The sequence below is a fragment of the Stegostoma tigrinum genome, chromosome 37 (assembly GCF_030684315.1).
Source record: "Stegostoma tigrinum isolate sSteTig4 chromosome 37, sSteTig4.hap1, whole genome shotgun sequence".
NCBI lineage: Eukaryota > Metazoa > Chordata > Chondrichthyes > Orectolobiformes > Stegostomatidae > Stegostoma > Stegostoma tigrinum.
In genome coordinates, this window is record NC_081390.1 from 2385729 (window position 1) to 2406313 (window position 20585).

The 20585-nt window shown below is 45.8% G+C and overlaps 1 protein-coding gene across 1 annotated transcript in view; it reads left to right on the plus strand.

Moving 5' to 3' along the window:
• LOC125467580 (sorbin and SH3 domain-containing protein 1-like) overlaps positions 1–20585 on the plus strand; it is a 158514-nt gene that overhangs the window by 34024 nt on the left and 103905 nt on the right. The window contains exons 8-15 of the mRNA XM_059640332.1: positions 607–939; positions 2856–3000; positions 7403–7432; positions 9457–9617; positions 9772–9835; positions 11264–11338; positions 12935–12997; positions 14296–14346. Coding sequence (XP_059496315.1) covers positions 607–939; positions 2856–3000; positions 7403–7432; positions 9457–9617; positions 9772–9835; positions 11264–11338; positions 12935–12997; positions 14296–14346 — 922 coding nt within the window. The remainder of the gene's footprint in view (positions 1–606; positions 940–2855; positions 3001–7402; positions 7433–9456; positions 9618–9771; positions 9836–11263; positions 11339–12934; positions 12998–14295; positions 14347–20585) is intronic.

Sequence of the window (20585 nt, forward strand, 5' to 3'; positions counted from 1 at the left end):
CCCTGGGGGTGAAGGGTCAGTGTGAGACCTCCAGTTGCCCGAGAGGAGGAAAGGCACAGGGACAGGCACACATACCACCCCCAACTACACTGTCCCAGGCCTGAAAAAATCTGTGCACAGGCGCACACCCACTTCCACTGTCCCAGTCTGGGAAAAGTCATTGTGGGGCATGCATACACGCGTACGCATGCACGTGTACACGTGCACGCACACGTACACCTGCACATACGCGTGCACACACATTCCTACCCCCATTGCCATGCACCAGGAAAGGTCAGTGCATGATCCCTCCTCCACTGTTCCAGAGCAGGGGTGTAACCACCGGGAGTCGTTTCGGATTCAGCATGGTTTACACAGATTCTGCACAAGTTTTCTAACGTTGAGTTTGTATTACCCTTAATTGTGCTCTGTGTGTGTGTGAGAGGAGATCATTGTTTTTGGGTGTGTATTCAGAGTGAGATGGGCTACTTTGAAAACTCCGACACAAGAGTGTTGCATGAAGAGCAATTGTCGCTGCCTTGCTGCTCTGTGACAGTGTTGTTATTGCGAATGGCAAGTGAACTGGTGTGGCAGTATCTCTGAGTAATGAAACGTCTCTCCCTGCAGGATGTGTCAGCTGGCATTGCTCAGCCTGAGGTGATAGTCTCATCCAGCGGATTTCCCCCTAAGGCAGTTTGGGAGAGGGAGGAAGGTGTGTGCACGGCCCAGGCTTCAGCTGAACCAGTCTCGCCATCCCTGCCATCTCATCCTGCCGCTGCACCTTTGACCCTGCCAACGCTCGACGACTTCATCCCCCCTCACCTGCAGAAAGGGGTCTCCCACACTGTGTGTGCCTCCTCCACCACCCCTATTAACTCACCAGCACCATTGCTGCTCCCACCCAGCACCAAGCTGCACAGCGTCCTGGACTCCCAGCTCACCGGACACCCCCCGTGCACAGTAAGGCCCGCCTCTAGCTCAAGTTAACTCCTTCCCTGCCTTTCCTCACAGCCTTTCCCCTCTTGCGCCAGTAATAGCCCCTTCAACCCCGTGCCTCTGTCGATTTAACTAGCTGCTCTGTTTCTGTAGAGTGTGGCTGTGGTCGTAGCTCGGTGTTCTGTGCTGCATGCCTAGAATCGTCCCCTTAGATTATCACTGCTCAGTGAAATAGGACTCCTGCCAATTGTTTGTGAGCAGTTCTCGGTTAATCAACCACCCCGTCTCAGTTTAACATGTCCTTCTGAAGACAGCAGTAACACAGTGTGGAGCTAGATGAACACAGCATGCCAGGCAGTATCAGAGGAGCAGGAAAGTTAACATTTCGGACCTGCTGGTTTCCTGCAGCTCCATGCTGTGTTATCTCTGACTCTAGTATCTGCAGTTCTTACTATCTCTTCCAAGAAAAGCCCGTGTCTCCTTCTTTCTGTCTCCAGCTTTCTGACTGATTCGGGCACTTGTCAGGCATGATCTGTGTAGCTGGTTTCCGTCCAGTAGCCCTGCTGGACTTGTTGTGACTTTCATGCACACTGCATGTTTAACTGCTCTGAGTGAGTGTGAGTGCACAGACCCATTTGGAAACGGGAGTCAGGTTTGGGCATCTTTTAATGTAATGTAGGGAATGGGGGAAATCTGGTTTCCGATACTGGGACTCCAAGTGCAAGCATTTCCTGCACATCTTGGCTGATGTTTCATTAATTTGTTGCTTGGCAGAGCTTAACAAAACCTCCTGAAGTAGTCAGAAATACGTTTAACATGTAGCCAGATCCTGTAACAAGTGGCTGAGCTGATCATCCAGTGAACGGGAAGGGAATGATTTGCAGTGTACTCCAGTTTAAAAATGTTGTTCTTGATGTTGTTTCACATTGAAGCAGTGCTGAAACATTGGAGGTCCTGTATGGTGTTGGAGTTGCGTGGGTGAGCAGACACATACTGAGTCTCCTGGTCTTCAGAGAACATTGTGCCAAGTGGCTATATGCAACATTAGCATCTCCTGGTGGGCTAGTGGATGGGGAATGAGGCACAGGAAGATTCTATTGAGGCAGTTTGCCCTGTTGGTGGATGTTGAGGGTAAACTGTTGGGACAGTGTGACTGTGAGACCTTCCCTAATCCCATCTTACTGGGCCTTGGTTCAGTAGACCCTGTGGCCTCCTGCTTTGTGACCTCTTCACTGGGCCTAAGGTAGTGCATTTTTATTTGTATTTATCATATCCTGTGAACAGTCAGAAACCAGCTGAGGAGAAATCGTTCCTCAGTGAGGAATTGTGATCTGGAACATGCGGTCGGAAAGGGAGATGGAGGCAGATCAGTAGGAAATTTTTCAAAAGAGAAATGGCTGCCCAGTTTAGAGAAGGGGATCTTTTGAGAGAAATGGAATAAGGATAGGAATACATCGGCTAGAAACTGAAAGAGTTGCGGATGCTGTAAATCAGGAACAAAAACAAGGTTGCTGGAAAGGTTCAGCAGGCTTGGCAGCATCTGTGAAGCAGAAAACAGAGTTAATGTTTTGGGTCCGGTGACCCTTGCTCAGAACTGGATAAATTGGATAGGCCTTTGAAAGAGGTAGTACTGACACATGGGCTGAATGGCCTCCTTTGCTCCTTAGATATGAGTGGAGTTTTTTTTTTGCCACATTAACACTACAACCTACAGATACTAGATGCTCCCTGCCAAGTTGTTGCTTCTGAGTGGGAAAGACAGGGTACAGGAGACTTTAGATGTATGGTGGGGTAGAGGTCAAAGATTCTTATGGTTAAATGATTGGAGATTAGAGAAGTGGGTGATCACAGTGTGCTGAGTATGGGTTTCCCTGAACTAATCTGTAAGATTAACGCTGGAGAGTGTCTCATAAATAAACTACTGTTCTCTTGTCTGGAAGGATGTTCAGTCCACGATAAGTGAAGGAGAATCACCTTGTGTGAGTCTGGAGTCACACCCTGGCCTTGTCTCGTCTAGCAGGCTTTCAGCCTATCCATCCACCACCTTTGTGAATCCTACCATCGTCCTGCTCCAGCACAATCGAGGTAAGCAATAGTATAAGCCACTGTGTTACAGAGTTAGAGAGATAGTAGGAACTGCAGATGCTGGAGAGCCTGAGCTAACAAGGTGTAGAGCTGGGTGGTCACAGCAGGCCAAGCAGCATCAGAGGAGCAGGACAGCTGACGTTTGAGGCCGCCTTCATTTCTGAAGAAGAGTCTAGGCCTGAAACATCAGCCTTCCTGCTCCTCTGATGCTGCGTTACAGTTACGTTGTTTTGTGTTGTCTCTCTTCACAATCAGTTTTCTTCTTTTTTTTCCTTTCTTTCATAAACTCCGTCAGTGACGGTTCTGACTTTCTTAGCACACACGTCTCACTTGAATTAAATGTGGCTTGCTGGAAATTGAAGGATTTTTGCGATTTTACAGTGTGTATGAATGACTTAGTCTTAGTCATTGAGTTGTACAGCACAGAAACAGACCCTTCAGTCCAAATCATCCATGCTGACCCATACCCATCCAGATGCCCTTTAAATGGAACTCTACCAGCTTCCGGCACTTCCTCTGGCAGCTCATTCCATACACACTCCACTCTCTCTGCATGAAAACATTTCTCCTTCAGGCCCTTTTAAATCTTTCTCTTCTCACCTTAAACCGATGCCCTCTAGTTTTGGACTTCCCCACCCTGTGGAAAATACCTTGGTTACTCACCCTATCCATGCCCCTAATGATTTTATAAACCTCTATAAGGTCACCCCTCAGCCTCTGACACTCCAGGGAAAAATAGCCCCAGGCTATTCAGCCTCTTCCTGTAGCTCAAACCCTCCAATGCTGGCAACGTCCTCGTAAATCTTTCTGATCCCTTTCAAGTTTCACAACATCCTCCCTGTAGCAGGGAGACCATCACACACCATATTCCAAAATTGGCCTGACCAATGTCCTGTACAACTGCAACGTGATCTCCCAACTCCTGTACTCAGTGCACTGACCAATAAAGGCAAGCATACCAAACGCTGCCTTTGCTATCCTATTTACCTGCAACTCCACTTTCATGAAACTATGAACCTGCACTCCAAGGTCTGTTTTGTTCAGCAACACTCCCCAGGACCTTATCATTAAGTGTATAAGTCCTGCCCTGATTTGCCTTTTCCAAAATGCAGCATTCCACATTTGTCTAAATTAAACTCCGCCTGCCATTCCTCGGCCTATTGGACCATCTGATCAAGGCCCTGTTGTACTCTGAAGTAACCTGCTTCACTGACCACTACACCACCAATTTTGGTATCATCTGCAAATTTACTGACCATACCTCCTATATTCCTATCCAAATCATTCATATAAATGACCAAAAGCAGTGGACCTAGCACTGACCCTTGTGGTACACTGGTCTCAGGCCTACAGTCTGAAAAACAACCCTCCACCACCCTCTGTCTTCTACCTTGTAGCTCTGTATTTAAATGACTAGATCTTGGATGAGTAAGTGAAATGTACTATTGCCAAGTTTGTGGATGACCATAAGTATAGCTGGCCGTGCAAGTGGTGAAGATTACAGAGTCTGCAAAGGGGGATATCGCGAATGCGTTATGAATGGGCAAAAACGTGGCAAATGGAATATAATGTGGGAAAATGTGAGGTTGTAACTTTAGCAGAAAGAATAAAGGAGCTGAATATTGTTTTAAATGGAGAAAGACTGCAGAAAGCTGCAGCACAGACAGATTTGAGAGTTCTTGTGCATACGTCTGGAACAAAGACTAGAGTTTGAGTTCAATGGGTAATCACGAAGGCTAATGGAATGTTAGCCTTTACTTCAAAGGGGAATGGAGTGTGAAAATAGGGATGTCTTGCCAAAACTATACAATGTGTTAGTCAGACCTCAGTTGGAATGTTGGGAATAGTTTTGGGCTCTGCATTGGAGACAGTCCAGGGAAGGTTGATTAGGTTGATCCTTCACTTTCTAGTTGGTTCAGGTTGTGATACTGAGGATACACTGATCCATGAATGATTGCCAGGGGAACAGGGCAGGGTATTTGGAGCAGCAGGTCACGTGATGAAATCTCCAGGAATGTATCCAATCGAGGGAATGGGGGAAGATGGGAGAAACTTAAGTTCATCTGGTGATTCTAATAAAGACACTTCTGGGATTTTGAAATTTTTCACCAATTGGACTGCTTTCTTCGAATGTGTAATTTTGAATCTGGGGGTTTGGATGGTGTTATCTGGAGTTGACTGCTCAAGGGTCCTGTGTTTTTAAGAATTCCCATCACAACATTGGACACCAGAGTCAGTAGGAACTTCCACCTTCATTAATATAGTGCCTTTCGCATGGAGGGGCAGCTGTAGGATTACAAGTAAACAAGATTTTGACATCAAATTTAAAAAAAAACAAACAACTGCAGACACTGGAAATCAGAAACAAGACCAGAAACTGCTGGAAAAACTCAGCCAGTCTGGCAGCATCTGTGGAGAGAAAGCAGAGTTAATGTTCTGGGCCCAATGACCCTCCTTCAAAAGAAACCCCATGAGGGACAGATGACCAACATATTGTCAAAGAGATCATTTTCAGCAGTGTTTTGCAGAAATAGAAATGGAGAGGCAGAGTGTTTTACTGAGGGAATTTCAGACTGAAGACCTCATCACCAGCTTTTCTTTGGGGTTGGTTGTGGCTATAGATAATAAAGCTGGTAGATGGGGACGTGATAAAGTTAATGCAGTGGGAGGAACATGTACAGCCAGAGCTGACTGGAACATGGGAATAAACAAGGGTTTGCCCATGTCACCGCCCAGTGCAGCCAAGCCTAGGTCAGAGTGACAGAAGTGAAACAGGAGTGGGTGTGTCCCAGGCCTTGCAATTTGGATTTCAGACGGAAAGATGATTAGGTTCAGTTTGAACACCCACTTGTGGCTGACTGTCTGCACCCCCAGGGTCACCTCTGTAGCAACAGAGTGTGTGTGCATGAGATTCAGAGGTGGGTGGATGGGTGGTTTGCTATCTTTTGGAGTTAGCCACCCACTACTGGTGACAATGGAAGAGGAAGGGGAAGGAGACCTCTGGGGAGATTGTGGTGCTTGTCACTTTTTTGTTCCACTTCCTCCTGTCTGAGCAGCCCCTTTTCTAGAAGTCAGATGTTCAGCACTGAGCAGGGAAATCCCATGTAACCTGCACAGAGTGAAGCGGTTTTTGTTAACGTCCACTCAGTGTTAAAGCAGGAACTTGCCCACAGATCCCGGTTAGTTTGAACATTACGTTGTTGGAGTGTACTGGGTCATATGAAGTAACTGCAACCCCGCTAAACTCGCATCAGCAAGATGAGTGTCTGCTTAAAGTGGCCTCAACATGCTTCGATTCCCACAAACAGTCTTGCAGTTACATAAAAACTGAATGGAAGAGCTGTGGATGCTGGAAATCAGAAGCACAAGCAGAAATTGTTGGAATGGCTCAGCAGGACCTTCTGTTGAGAAACCAGAGGTCACCTTTCAGGCTCAGTCACAGGGACGTCAACTCTGATTTCTCTCCGTAGATGGTTCCAGGCCTGCTGAGCCTTTCCAGCAATTTCCATCCAGCCAAACAGTTTTTTTTTGAAGCAGGGTCCCGACCCGAAACGTCAGTGTTCCTGCTCCTGTGATGCTGCCTGGCCTGCTGTGTTCCACCAGCTACACTTGTGTTGTCTCTGACTCCAGCATCTTTGACTTTGACGTTCTTTTACCTTTTTTTTTTAATCACCTTTCATTCTCAAACCTTAATATTTTTGGACCCAGTCTTTTTGTTGTGAGATAACTCCAAGAGGGAATTGGCTTAGTGAACCTGCAATGCAAATGTGTCCCTCCCAAGTGTGGTAACAAAAACTATTTGCAGTGCAACACTGCATACAGTTGCAGTAGAGCTGGATTTTTACAAAGCAGTTTGGGCATTATGTTCAAATTCTGCAAGTTTAATTGAATCTGTCTCGATACCTTGGACACCAGACCTGGGAAGTGTGTATATCAAACGTGAACACAGAGCTCCTCCTACTGGTGTGGTGGATTATTGCGCTGCAGTGACACACAGCTGGAGCTTGGTAAGTTCAGCGCTCACTTTGTAATGAAATCAAAGATTTCCCTGGACTGCTCAGTGTATTCACCAGCCCTTAGGCTGGTCCTGAAGCTACGATGATTGGCTTCTGCTGCAAGGGTCGTGGGGCAGAACGACTTTGATTTCCTGTTGGTGACTGAACAAAACCACAAACTGTTTAATAAGGGGCCGTGGGTCTAGATGTTTCTGCAGGTGAATAGCCTGTAGGTGTGTGCTAATGATGATGAAGATTACATTGGGGTGAAGAATTTGATTCGCCTTCAATGTGTGTGTAGCCATCTTTACCTTCACTCTTGTGGGCCAGGTATGGGCAAGTTTATCACAGTGTCCTATCTGAGTCTCTGTGTTTGACTTTGTTTTATTTCTTTTGTCTCTTTCTAGAACAGCAGAAGCGTTTGAACAGCCAGTCAGGTAAGAGAAGGCACTCAGCAAATGTCACGTTTCCTTCTGAAATATTATGTTCTGCCATCAACCCGTGACCTGGCTCGGGGCTGAAATAATAGACTGTAGAATATAACAGCAGCATTAGGGATGCCTTTCGGGTTAGGGACGTATGGGTGACACTGTTAGTGTCCCCTTCGCACTCTGTCCCTTTTTGAAGTATCAAGTGTTTGACATAACATTTCACGTGGGATTGAGTTGCACTTGCCAAGAGACGGGGAACAGCTTGGCAGCTCGAGCATGACCCAATTAATTGCATCGGACAGATTGTGATATATTGCTAATGTCACTGAACCAGTAATCCAGAATCTTGGGCAGATGTTTCGAGGCCGTGGATTAAAATCTGACTCTGACAGATCAAATTTAATTCAGTAAAGAATTCTGGAACAATGACTACCATGTATTTACCACTGCTGTAAAATCCCTTCCAGTTCACTTGTGACCTTTTAGGGAAGGAAATCTGCCCTCTTACCTGGCCTGGCCTGGCCTGGCCTGCGTGTGACTTCAGATACATGGTGATGTGATTGACTAATAACTGCCCTCTGAGCAACTGGGGATGGGCAATCAATACTAGTCTGGCCAGTGCTATCCAAATCCCATGAATGGATTTTCAAATAAAACAAAACCTTGCTACATTTTCTTTTTGATCTGATGATTTTTCAGGGAGCCTGACGTTAACTTACGTAACTAGAGATAATGCGAACTGCAGATGCTGGAGAATCCAAGATAACAAAGTGTGAAGCTGGATGAACACAGCAGGCCAAGCAGCATCTCAGGAGCACAAAAGCTGACGTTTCGGGCCTAGATCCTTCATCAGAATCCTCTCTGATGAAGGGTCTAGGCCCGAAACGTTAGCTTTTGTGCTCCTGAGATGCTGCTTGGCCTGCCGTGTTCATCCACCTTCACACTTTGTTAACTTACGTACCTAGATGGGTTTTAAAATGTCTCATTGCATTGCTGTTGTGAATATGGAAATCTTTCGAAGTTTGAATTTGAGGCTGAGATATTTAAACTATATTTTTATCAGAGGTTTATCCGAGCAATTGGATCTTCAGTTACAGGTTGAGTCTGGAGAAGTTGATATTGTTCTCCTTTAGAGCAGGGAAAGGTGGGGCATGAATTTGGTGGAGGAGTGGGGAAGAAGCTGTTAGCAAGAGAGGATCAATAATTGGAGGTCATGGATTTGAAGTGATCACCCAAAATTAAGGGTTAGATGAGATTACCTTCTTGGAGCAGGCTCTGATCAACAGGGTTTGGACAGACAGCTGAAAAATTCAATCATAGCCTTCCAAGATGGAGATTATAAAGGAGGCATTTTCAGGGTAAAGGTGGTGCAGGCTGATAGACGAATTAGATATGTCTTCCCAGGAGCCAGCACAAACAGTGGGCCCGATAGTCTCCTTTTTTGCTTAGGGATTTAATAGAAGTGGAATATTGACTTTGACTTTAACCACAAGTTGTTGCTTCTGCTGAATATTTATCTACTCACCCTGAGAATCCGCCTGACATTGAATAACTTTGGTCAGAGTGCCTCAAAAAATAATGTTCCCTCTTACCCTCCCTCCATTCCTCCCCACCCCTGCCCCCCTCACTGGTTAAGTGACTGTGTGGGGAGTGGGGGGGAAGGGAGGGCAAGTTTGAAGTTTGAAAACAATTGTTGAAAACCGGTAGTCAGCGAACAACACAACTGTGTTTAATATGTGTTCAACAATAACCAGAGTTCAGTTCCTTTCTTGGGGGGGTGGCGGGGGTCAGAAAAGGAACTCTCTCTTGTTTGTCACTTGTTAACTTGTCCTTGTCAGCTGGGGATACAGGCAGTCAGCAAGCCCAGGTCACCAGTCCTTGCAGCCAAACTGTGGTTAACCCCAGAGGTTACACAAAGATTCCACTTGCTTCCTTAATAGGAATTGTGTGGCCAGGATTGTTTCACCATTCCTGCAAACTTGGTATATTTCTGTCACTGCACATATTTGTGCTGTTTACTTTCTTCGTAGATTCTGTGCCAGAAACAGTAACTGATCATAAAACCCAAGCCCCAGCTTCGGACGCAGTCGCTCCTCCTGTGCACACAGCAACGGTAATGGATAGTAAACGGCAGAAAGTCACACGGATGCCTCAGACCTCCTTCATCGCACCTGAAGACCTGGGTATTAAGGTTAGAGAGGCGCAGGCTGTTAGTTTGGTGTTGCCTGTAGTAGTGTGTAGTACGGCTGGGCTGCGGTTTCTCACTATGTCTGATAGCATGGGGCATGCTGTCCATACTGTTCTCTTTTTAATATTTCTCACTCCAATTTATTGTGTCTTCGCAGAATGTCGAGAGACCCAAAGATTGGTACAAGACCATGTTCAAACAGATCCACAAAGTCGGCAAAGGTAACGTGATCCCCAGGACAGCTGAAGTCTTCATCACTGGGTTCGTGGTGCCTCGGAATTGAGGCGTGTGACTCCCATTAGTCTGCAAGCCATTGAACAACTTGTGTAGTAAATACCAAAAAGCAAAACTTGTGAATAGGGAACCCTGGTCCAACTTGGACCAGTAGGTTAGCACGGCAGCCTTACAGCACCAGGAACCCGGGTTCAATCCCAGCCTCGGGCGACTGTCTGTGTGGAGTTTGCACGTTTTCCCGTGTCTGCATGTGTTTCCTCCAGGTGCTCCGGTTTCCTCCCACAGTCCAAAGATGTGCAGGCTAGGTGGATTGGCCTTGCTAAATTGCCCGTAGTGTTCAGGGGTGTGTGGGTTATGGGGGGGGATGGGTCCGGGTGGGATGCTTCAAGGGGCGATGTGGACTTGTTGGGCCAAGCAGCCTGTTTCCACACTGTAGGGAATCTGGTCTAATCTACACTTACTGCCAAGTATTACTGTTTCTTTACTAGCCTCCTCAGTACAGTATCTGCAAGGGGAGTTGTGACTCTGTGCCTCCACCTTCCTTTGGTCCAGGCATAGCCTGGCACTCTCTTCTCCACAAGGAAAGAAAAGGCTGAGGAGCTCATGGAAATGATAGGGTTGGCTGGGAGCAGATGTTTCTCTTCCTGCAGGGTGCTCCAGAACTCGGAGTGTTTGTAAATATAAGATGCCAGTCACAAGTCCGATCAGGAATTTGAGAGAAACCTCTTCAACCAGCATGTGGTTAGAATGTGACATTTATCAAAGACAAGGAGTGACTGAGATAGATGTGGCATAGATAGATGGATAGTCTCGAAGGGGAAAGTTTTTTTTTAATGTAAATAAACAAGGGAAAAATAATTGAAAGGAAAATCAAATAGAAGACACTCAACCGCCCACCCCTACCCAGACACACCCACACTTGCACAAATGCACACCCACACATTCACTCACTCACTCTCTCACTCACACATTGCTGCACCCAAGTTCTTCCACACAAACACACACGCTCGCTCACTCGCTCGTTCACTCCCTCACACCTACATCCAGTTACACACACATGTATGTGCCCACATCTACATTCAGTCATATTCACACACCCAGGATTCAGACCCCACCACCACCCCCTCAGTATACTCTTGCCCCCTCATGCGCACCAAAATGTGTGATGCATTCTTTAATGCAAGTTGGTATAGGCTGACCCGGAAGCCTAGTTTGAATAAACCCGTGGTGTTAATTTGATTGCTTTATTTGTTTGGCAATGCTCTGTCCACATTTTCATTCTCCTCTTTCAAAACAGTTCATTTCTCCATGCTTTCCAAGTGATCTATTTCTTGCAGCTTGTCTTCTCACTTTTGCATCTTTACTATATTTCCCCATATTTTGTTTGTCTCTTGCTTCCTTACCTCTTCACTCAGACACTACTGAAGAAAATCCGTATCACCCTACCTACAGCTTTCCTGAGCTTCCTGAATGCCAGCAGAAAAGAGAAGGTATCTGAGTATGTGTGAGATCCCTCTATCTCCCTGTTTGTGTGTGTGTGTGTGTGTGTGTGTGTGTGTGTGTGTGTGTGTGCGCGCGCACACGAGAGAGAGAGAGAGAGATGCTGTCAAGTGTGCGCGCACGAGAGAGAGAGAGAGAGAGAGAGAGATGCTGTCAAGTGTTTAAACCCTGTCAAATGCCACAGTTATTCCAGATTGTTTTCCAATGTCATGTTTAATCCACTGCTAGCTTGCTGTCAGCTTTTTGATTCCGATGCATGTCTTCTGTAATGCCCCAGCAGATTATATTGCAGGGATGTAAATTGAGCATTTCCTTCTATTGGTCTCATTTATTCTGTAATGCGCTTCCTCAGTGAGGCAGAAACTATATTAATGTTCAGAAATAGGTTTGTAATAAATGAAAAAAGATATGGGAACTGAGTGTGTTCATGGGATTAGGATGGCTATTGATGAAAATGATAAACATGGCCTTGATGGGCAGAATAGCCTTTCTTTGTGTGAACCGTTTTATCTATTTTTATGTTTACGGCTCTTGCCCCCACCCTGGCCAAAGTGGGGGATAAAGTAGACATGTCAAATCTGGGAGCTACCTTGGAGTTTGGGGATGAAACCTGCTGTAGTGCAGTATGGAGAGATGTTCATTAGGAATAGATTCAGGACCCACAATCCATCCTGACTACAGCTGGGACCTTTGGGTGTGGGTAGCACAACGTTTGCCCTAATTGCCCTTGATCTGAGTAGGTTGCTGGGCCATTACAGAGGGTAACTAACATTTCCACACGTCTGTGGGTCTTGCATCACAAGTAGGCTAGACTGGGCAAGGATGACCGATTTCCTCCCCTAAAGAACATTTGAGAGCAATTCTGTTGCTTTGTAGTCACAATTCCCAAGACTAGTGTTTTTTCCCGTCAAATTTTCCTTGCTTGATTTTAAATTCTACCCCCCCGCCCCGCCAAGGTGGGATTTGAACAGAGTATTCAACCGAATCTTTGGATTACTGGTTCAATAACATCACTCTTGTTGCTGCAGTGTTGATCCAAGCCAGAGTGAGGTTGAACAGGCACCTCTGGGCTTGAGGAATAAAAAATCCAATGCTCAGGGGCTCCTTCCAGATGCTAGTGACCACAAGTCCCAGCTGTGATGCCTCTTGCAGTTAACCAACCTGCTTCCTATCCTATGCTAGGCTGGGCCAACTGTGGGTTGCCTGGGTGCTTGCTAAAGCTTTTTGCTTCCCATTTTCCCACACCAGCACATGAAAAAATCTCTCCTGTCCACTCTCATGTACACATGCACACAGGTCCTCTCTCCCTGTCTGTCCCTGTCTCTCTCTGACAAAACCTAGCCTCATCAGGGGTGTGTGTGGTCATTTTGTGTGCAGTGCTGGGACTGTACCCAGGATAAATCCATGGCTTCAGGAGAGAGGTAACAGGAAATCTGGTGTTGGAACAGCTTTCATGTTTCATCAATGTAATTAGTTTCAGCCTTTCTCTGTTTCCTTTTCTCAGATGATCATCCCTGATTTTTACTTTGCTGCTGCATGTTCTCATTGTTCTGTCTCAGTTCCATTTCTTTCCATTTCTTCCCTAGAAACGGTCATTTACACCCCAACCTATGTCTTCTCCAAGATTGCTCAGAGAGAGCTTCTCAAAGGTACCTTTCTGTCTTCTTGGTTGCCTTGTGTACCACCAGAGACTCCAGTCTGTAAATTCCTTTTGCTCTGTGACTGGTGCCTTCCTTCTACCAGGCATTCATTTCTGACTGGGGAAGCATTTGATGAGGGGCACCAGTCACATGGAAAACTGTAAGGTGCTGAGCTTGTTTTCTGAACGGTAGTAGAGGTTCAATTTATTAGCGGCACGGTGGCTCAGTGGTTAGCACTGTTGCCTCTCAGCGCCAGGGATCGTGCCCTCGGGCAGCTGTCTGTGGAGTTGGCACGTTCTCCCTGAGTCTGCGTGGGTTTCCTCTGGGCGCTCTGGTTTCCCCCCGACAGTCCAAAGATGTGCCATGCTGAATTGCCCATAGTGTTGAGGGTGGGAAATGCAGAGATAGAGTGGGTCTGGGTGGGATGCTCTTCGGAGGATTAGTGTGGACTCGATGGGACAAATGGCAGGCTTCCATACTGTGGAGATTCTGTGAAGGTTCAGAGTTTTGTGATGTTAAGGTGAATTAGATAGCAGGGAAATGGCAGGATGCTCAGTAACCAAGAAGATGTGAGTATAACGTATTCTGCAAAAGAACCACATGAAAATTGAACAGAGAGTTCTAATTTAGATCAGAAATTGGCCAAAAGGTTAGTGAAATAACTTAAGGAGCAACCTCCAAAAGGGACCCTTATACTTGGTTGAAAAGGAAATTTTTGCAAAGTGTAAAAGCAGGTAATGATTCGCTCTTTTGAAAGGGCTGGCACGGGAACGTTGGGCTGAATGGCTTCGCTCAATACTGGATGATTCTGAAAATAACACAGACTTTGTTCGGTACTGGCCTGGCACCTTCAAGGCCCAAGTCTGAGGAAAAAGTGAGGGGTGGAACTGTGTCAAACTGTGGCTTCCGTGTTGATTTTATTTGGAAATACAAGAATTCATTCATACTTCGATCAGATCAAAAGGCACAAATTTAAGTGGAAAAGTAAAATGGCTCGAGGATCAATTTTTCCAAAGAGATGAAATTCGGATTGGGAAGGACGGGTTCTAGGAGAGTAAGTTTTAGACATTTCTGGAAACTCCCTCCACACAGCAGCTAACTGTTTAGTCCAAAATCGATGAACTGTAAACTTATAACTTTTTGTGTAAAGTTAGGTTGCAAATGTTTTGTGGAATTCCCAGTGTTTGAGTTGGTGGGGACAGCCAATGAAGCGAATTTGAGGGCGAGGCCTGTGCTGACTCAGCAGTTGGTCAGGAATGTGTGTGAATTGTTGAATGTTAACATTAACGTATTGTGTGCTTTTCCAGCAGATGATGACTCGGAATACTATCCCCCGCGGTACCATTATTCTGAAGACAGTGAGTATTAGCTTTCTGTCTAAAACTTTACTAAATATAGACCCTTGAGCTTGTTTCACCACTCAATAAGTTCATGGCTGTTCTTACTCATCCTTTTTATCTATTTACTTTTTAAAATCATTCATGGAATATGGGCATCACTGGCTAGGCCAGCACTTCTTGTCTATCTGGTGGCTCAGTGGTTAACACTGCCTCGGCGCCAGGGACCTGAGTTCGATCCCAGCCTCAGGTGACTGTCTGTGTGGAGTTTGCACATTCTCCCCATGTCTGTGTGGGTTTGCTCCGGTTTCCTCCGGGTGCTCCTGTTTCCTCGCACAGTCCAAAGATGTGCAGGATAGGTGGACTGGCCATGCTAAATTGGAAAGTGTTCAGGCCAGGTGGATTAGCTATGGGAAATGCTGGTCCACCGGGATAGAGTAAAGGGGACTGGGTTTGGGTGGGATGCCCTTTGGAGGGTCATTGAGGACTCGATGGGCCAAATGGCCTTCTTCAATTCTGTCAGGATTCTGTGATTCTAAATGTCCAGAGGCACTGAAAGATAAATTACATGGCTTTAGGTCTGGAGTCACATGCCAGTCAGCTAAGGTGTGGGCAGCACTTCCTTTCCCTGAAGGACATGAGTGACCCAGATGGGTTTTTACAATGATCCACAACGGTAACGTGGTCACCATTAGGTCAGCTCTTTATCCCAGATCTCGTTAAGTTCAAATTTCACCATCTGCCATAGTAGGATTTGAGCTGATGTCCCTAAAACATGGACTAAAGGTTCTGGACTAGATCAGTGACATTACCACCACTCCTCTGCTTCCTCCTGAATTCCAGGTTAATATTGCACATTATAGAGATCATTCTAACTTCATTATCCATTGGGAAACTGGGACCAGGAGCAGCACTGGCCAGCCAAGTTATTGAAGTATCTTTCCAATTGATTCGGTGAGTTTCACTCAATTATGTAGAATGGAATCCCTACAGTTTGGAAACAGGCCCTTTGGCCCAACAAGTCCACATCGAACCTCCAGACCATCCCACCCATGCCTGTCCCCCTATAACCCACCTAATCTACACCTCCCTGAGCACTATGAGCAATTCAGCATGGCCAATCCACCTACCCTGCACATCTTTGGACTGTGGGAGGAAACCGGAACACCCAGAGGAAACCCATGCAGACACGGGGAGAATGTGCAAACTCCACACAGACAGTCACCCGAGGGTGGAATCGAACCTGAGTCCCTGGTGCTGTGAGGCAGCAGTGCTAACCACTGAGCCACAGTGCTGCCCTAATTACATTGAACCCTTGGCTGTGCTGATTTGCTGATCTGCGAACAATCAGACATTTGCTATTTGATCCAAATACATCCTTGAAGTATATCTCCCTCAATGTGTTCCGCTTGTGATGTGAATGCTTAAATTGAAACAAGCATGACCTTGAGGTTGTGGACTTGCTGGCTGAGCCAGTGTGTTTGATTGCAGACATTTCGTCACCCTGCTAGGTAACATCGTCAGTGTGCCTTCGGTGAAGTGTTGGTGTTCTGTCGTGCTTGTTATTTATATGTTGTTTATTTATTGTTATACACCAATGCTCCACCGGAGGCACACTGACAATGTTACCTAGCAAGTCTACAACCTCATCCACAACCCGAGCTACAAATCTTCTCAAACTTTAAGCATGACCTCATAGAGGTTTATAAAATTGTGAGGGGCATAGATAAAGTGAATAGCAAAGGTCTTTTCCATAGGGTGGTAGAGCTCAAAGCTAGGGGGGCATATTTTTAAGGTGAGAGGAGAAAGATTTATAACGAATATGAGAGGCAACTTCGTCAGAGTGTGGTTTGTGTGTGGAATGAACTTCCAGAGGAAGTGGCCGATGCATGTATAGCTACAATATTTAAAAGAAGTTTTGAGAAGTACATGAATAGCAACGATTTGGAGGGATATGGGCCAAACGCAGGCAGTTGGGACTGGTTTAATTTGGGAATATGGTTAATATTGACCAGTTGAACCCAAGGGTCTGTTTCCCTAGTGTATGACTCTTTGTGCATAGAATCAGTCTCAGCCAAGGTGACAGTGAAACTATCTTTGAGTGTTGTTAAAAACTGATCTGGCTCACTAATTCTCCGTCAGGGAAAGAAATCTGCCGTCTTTACTTTGTCCTGGGCTTTGACGGTCTGGAGTCACACAGTGTGGTTGATTCTTGAACAAACACGAAGATGATCAAGCAAAATGTGCTGTTTGAAAGTGATTAGGAATTGACAACACAGGCTGGCCTTAACAATGATGTAACAGCACATGAAATTAATTTCCTAAATTTAGGCTAAATAAGAATCATCCTCTGTCCAATAGATTAATGCTACACGAGTGAGAGAGATAGATCTTGTTAGTGCTTTCTTGTCCAGTTCCCACGGAAATGAATTCCCCATGGTTGAAGCTATGTCACATGATAAATTAGGCAGTACATTTAGAATATTGAGTTGCAGAGCAGCGAGGGCATTTTAACACTTTACAATTTTTTTTTTGCCAAACATCATTCTGTATGAAAACTGTTCAGTAGAGAGGATTGTTTGGTATATGTTTGAATCTAAGTTTGAATTTAAAATAGTGTCCTGGATTTTCACTGCTGAGTCAAGAGCTAAGAGTTGGGATATTTCCTTACATGCCTTGCCTAAAGCACCCCAAATAATGGGATCTTTCTTCGGGGTGACAGATGTGTCATAAAGTCAGCCCACTGCCCGGGAAATGTTTCGGAGGCAGCCGCGGAACTGCCACGTACTGAGGCAGGTTGATTTGAAATGCCCTCCTACCACACTCCCTCATTTGTGCCTCTTGCCCTCTGTCCCAGCGTGTTTTCCCAGTCCTCCCCGAGGCTCGTCATAGCCACCTTTTACTTTAGTGCCAACCCATCTTCCAACAGACTACACTTGTACCTTCCATTGCCCAGTCACCCAGTGGGCCATTGCCCACCCTCCATGCCAACTCACCCAATGTCCACAATAGGCAGATTTCAAGAACCATGCTAAGATGAAACAAAATAAAGTTCTAAGTATCTATTACAGACTTCACTATTTTAAAAGTAAGCCCAATTGATTAGTCCATTCGATACGTTTAAATCCCCTGAAGTATTTAATTCCGCATTAAGATAACTGTGATGATGATAATAGACTGTGAAAGGAGTCAATAGATAATAATACTATAATCAAAGTCCTTCGAGTCAAACAGCTGTTGTTAGTACAACAGATACCTTGGCCCGGTCCAAACCTAATTTTGTCAACAAAACCATTGACAAAGGTGGTGCTGTTGTAGGCTGGTGCACTGGTCTTTACCTTGCAGTGACTCAACGCCAGCTCTCAGACACTTGCTCCTACCTCTCCCTGGACCGTGACCCCACATCTGAACATCAAGCCATTGTTGCCAGAACTGACACTGACCTCATTGTCTCCAGAGATCTTGTCCCTCCCCAACCAACCTCCCAACTGCCTCCAAACTTATATAATTCCCAACCCCAGCAGCCCACTTCTACCTCCTTCCTAAAATCTCAAACCAGACTGTTTTGGTAAGCCCATAATATCAGCTTGTCTTGTCCCACCAAGCTCATTCCCTCCTACCTTGACTCCATCCTCTCTCCACTTGGCCAGACCCTGCCCACCTAAACCATGATTCGTCTGATGCTCTCTGCCATATCAATAATTTCCAGTTCCTGATTCTAACTGCTTCCTCTTCACCAATCCCTCTGTACCTCTAGGATAGTCCAAGAGACCTCAGCTTCCTTAACCAGAGACCTGAGCATTCCCCATCCTCCTCCACTTTCCTCTGTTTGGCTGAACTTGTTCTGTCATGGAACAATTTCGTCTTTAATTCCTATCATTTCTGCCAAGTCAAAGGACTGCATATGGGCATTTGCATGGGTCCCAGTTATGTTTGCCTCTTTATGGCATATGTGGAACAATCCTTGATCCAGTCCTATGCTGGCCCCTTCCCACAGCTCACTTTCTACACACCTCAACGACTGCTCCAGTGCTGCTTCATGCTCTCACCTGGACCTAGAAAGATTTGTTCATTTTTGCCTCTAATTTCCACCCCTCTATAACTTTCACATGGTCCATCTCCAACAGTTTCCTCCCTTTCCCTGATCTTTCGTCCACTGCCATCCCCTACAAAGCTACTGACTCCTATAGCTACCTCCACTACTGCTCTTCACACACCACGCCCTGTAAGGGTTCCATCCTGTTCTCCCTGTTCCTTCACCTCTTTCACATCTGTTTGGATGATGCCACCTTCCAAAATAGCGCTGCTGACATGACTTCTTTTTATCCATAACCATTGTTTCCCACCCACTGTGGTTGACAGGGCCCTCAATGCATCTAACCTATCACCGTGCTCCCCCCCCCCCCCCCATCACTCATCACTGCAAGATCTTGTCCCCCTTGTCCTCACTTTTCATCCCACCAGCCTCCACATTCAAAGGATCACACTCTGCCATTTCAGAGAACTCCAGCAGAATGCCACCAAACACACCTCTTCCACCCCCTCACCTCACCCCACCCCACCCATTCCCCCTGTCTGCATGTCACAGGGATTGTTTCTTCTGGGACACCCTAGTCCATTCCACAAGCACTGACCACCTCCTCTTCACATGCAATCACAGAAGATGTCACACCTGCTCTTTCGTCACTTCCCTGCTCACCATCCAAGGGCTGAAATGATCTTTCCATGTGACACAACATTTTATATGCACCACCTCCATTCTGGCCTATTGCTTTGCTACACCCAATGTGGCCTACATTGCAGAAACCAAACGCTTCGCAGAACAACTTCAGTCTGTGCACAAGCATGGCCCCAACCTTCCCATTGCCAGTTATTTTAACATTGCATCCTGCTTGCGTGTCCCACTTATCTGTCCTCCACGTGCTGCAGTGCTCCAGGGAATCACAGTACAAACTGGAGGAAAAAACATCTTCTCTTCAGGCTAGGCACTTTATAACCTTCTGGTCCCAATATTGAGTTCGACACCTGCAAATTATGACCCTAATCCCATTCCTTCCCTTTCTTTTTACCTTTTACTGGGTGTATTGTTTGTCACCATGTCCTCCAATACTGCCACCCCCATCACATCTGTGGGACTATCTGTTCTTTCCTGTCTCGCAGCTCAACGCACCATTGTTCTGCTATTCTCACATTCCAGTCACCTAATCTGCGCACGCGCCACCCTTTATCCCCAGCAGTCTATACTCCCCACTATTATATACATGCTGGCCCCTCCACACTTCATGTCAGGTCTGAAGAATCATCTAGATTCAAAACTCTCTCTCCATGGATGCCGCCTGATGTGCTGTGACCTCCGGTAATTTTTGTTTTCAGTACAGATTCCAGTATCTGCAGTAATACACTCCTACCCTGTGTTGTAAGTACAAGCCTGGTTGGTCTTATTTTCACTCTGACACAGCAGCTTTCTCCCCCCCCACCCCCTCCAAAATTTAAAGGGCAGGATATTTAAATAGCCTGGCAAGTACACTCAACCTGATCCACCTTTTTAGAAACGTTCACCTCTGTCTCACCATCATTAAACTATGCCCTGTTGGGAATGGACCTAGCTTCAGAGAAAATGGGATCTGTTTCAGCTTGGTGTTATCAACAGAAAAATTAATTGTTGAAACTGCTGTAATGTTTTAAAAAAAGGAACACCGTAGGTTCACTGGTCAAGAAGTCTGCTTGGTCCTTATAATATCTGATGACAACCTGTTATAGAAGGTTGAGACTAGTAGGCAATTCAATTTGATTACTTCAACAAAATAAATGTGGCCATTCCAAATCCCCATATATCCTGAGAATGCGGCTGTGTAGATTTATACCAGCGTCTCAACATAAGAAATATAACTGTGTGCTGTTCTTGGGTCAGTCACTTTTTAAGTTGGGATGGTTTACCATCAAAAAATTGGAAATTTCTGAAGAAGGGTTTAGGCCGGAAACATCAGCTTTCCTGCTCCTCTGATGCTCCTTGGCCTGCTGTGTTCATCCAGCTCTACACCTTGTTATCTCAGATTCTCCAGCATCTGCAGTTCCTGCTATCTCATGACAATCATTGTCTTCTGGGGTGTCAAAGGCTGATTCTGTTTAAGGAATCTCAGCAAATCAGTTTGAATGCTATTATGTAAATGCATTGGAATCAGTTCAGAGAAGAGTTAATTAATTACCCCCTGGAATGGGTGTTTTGATGAGGAAAGGTTGGACAGGTTAATCTTGAACGG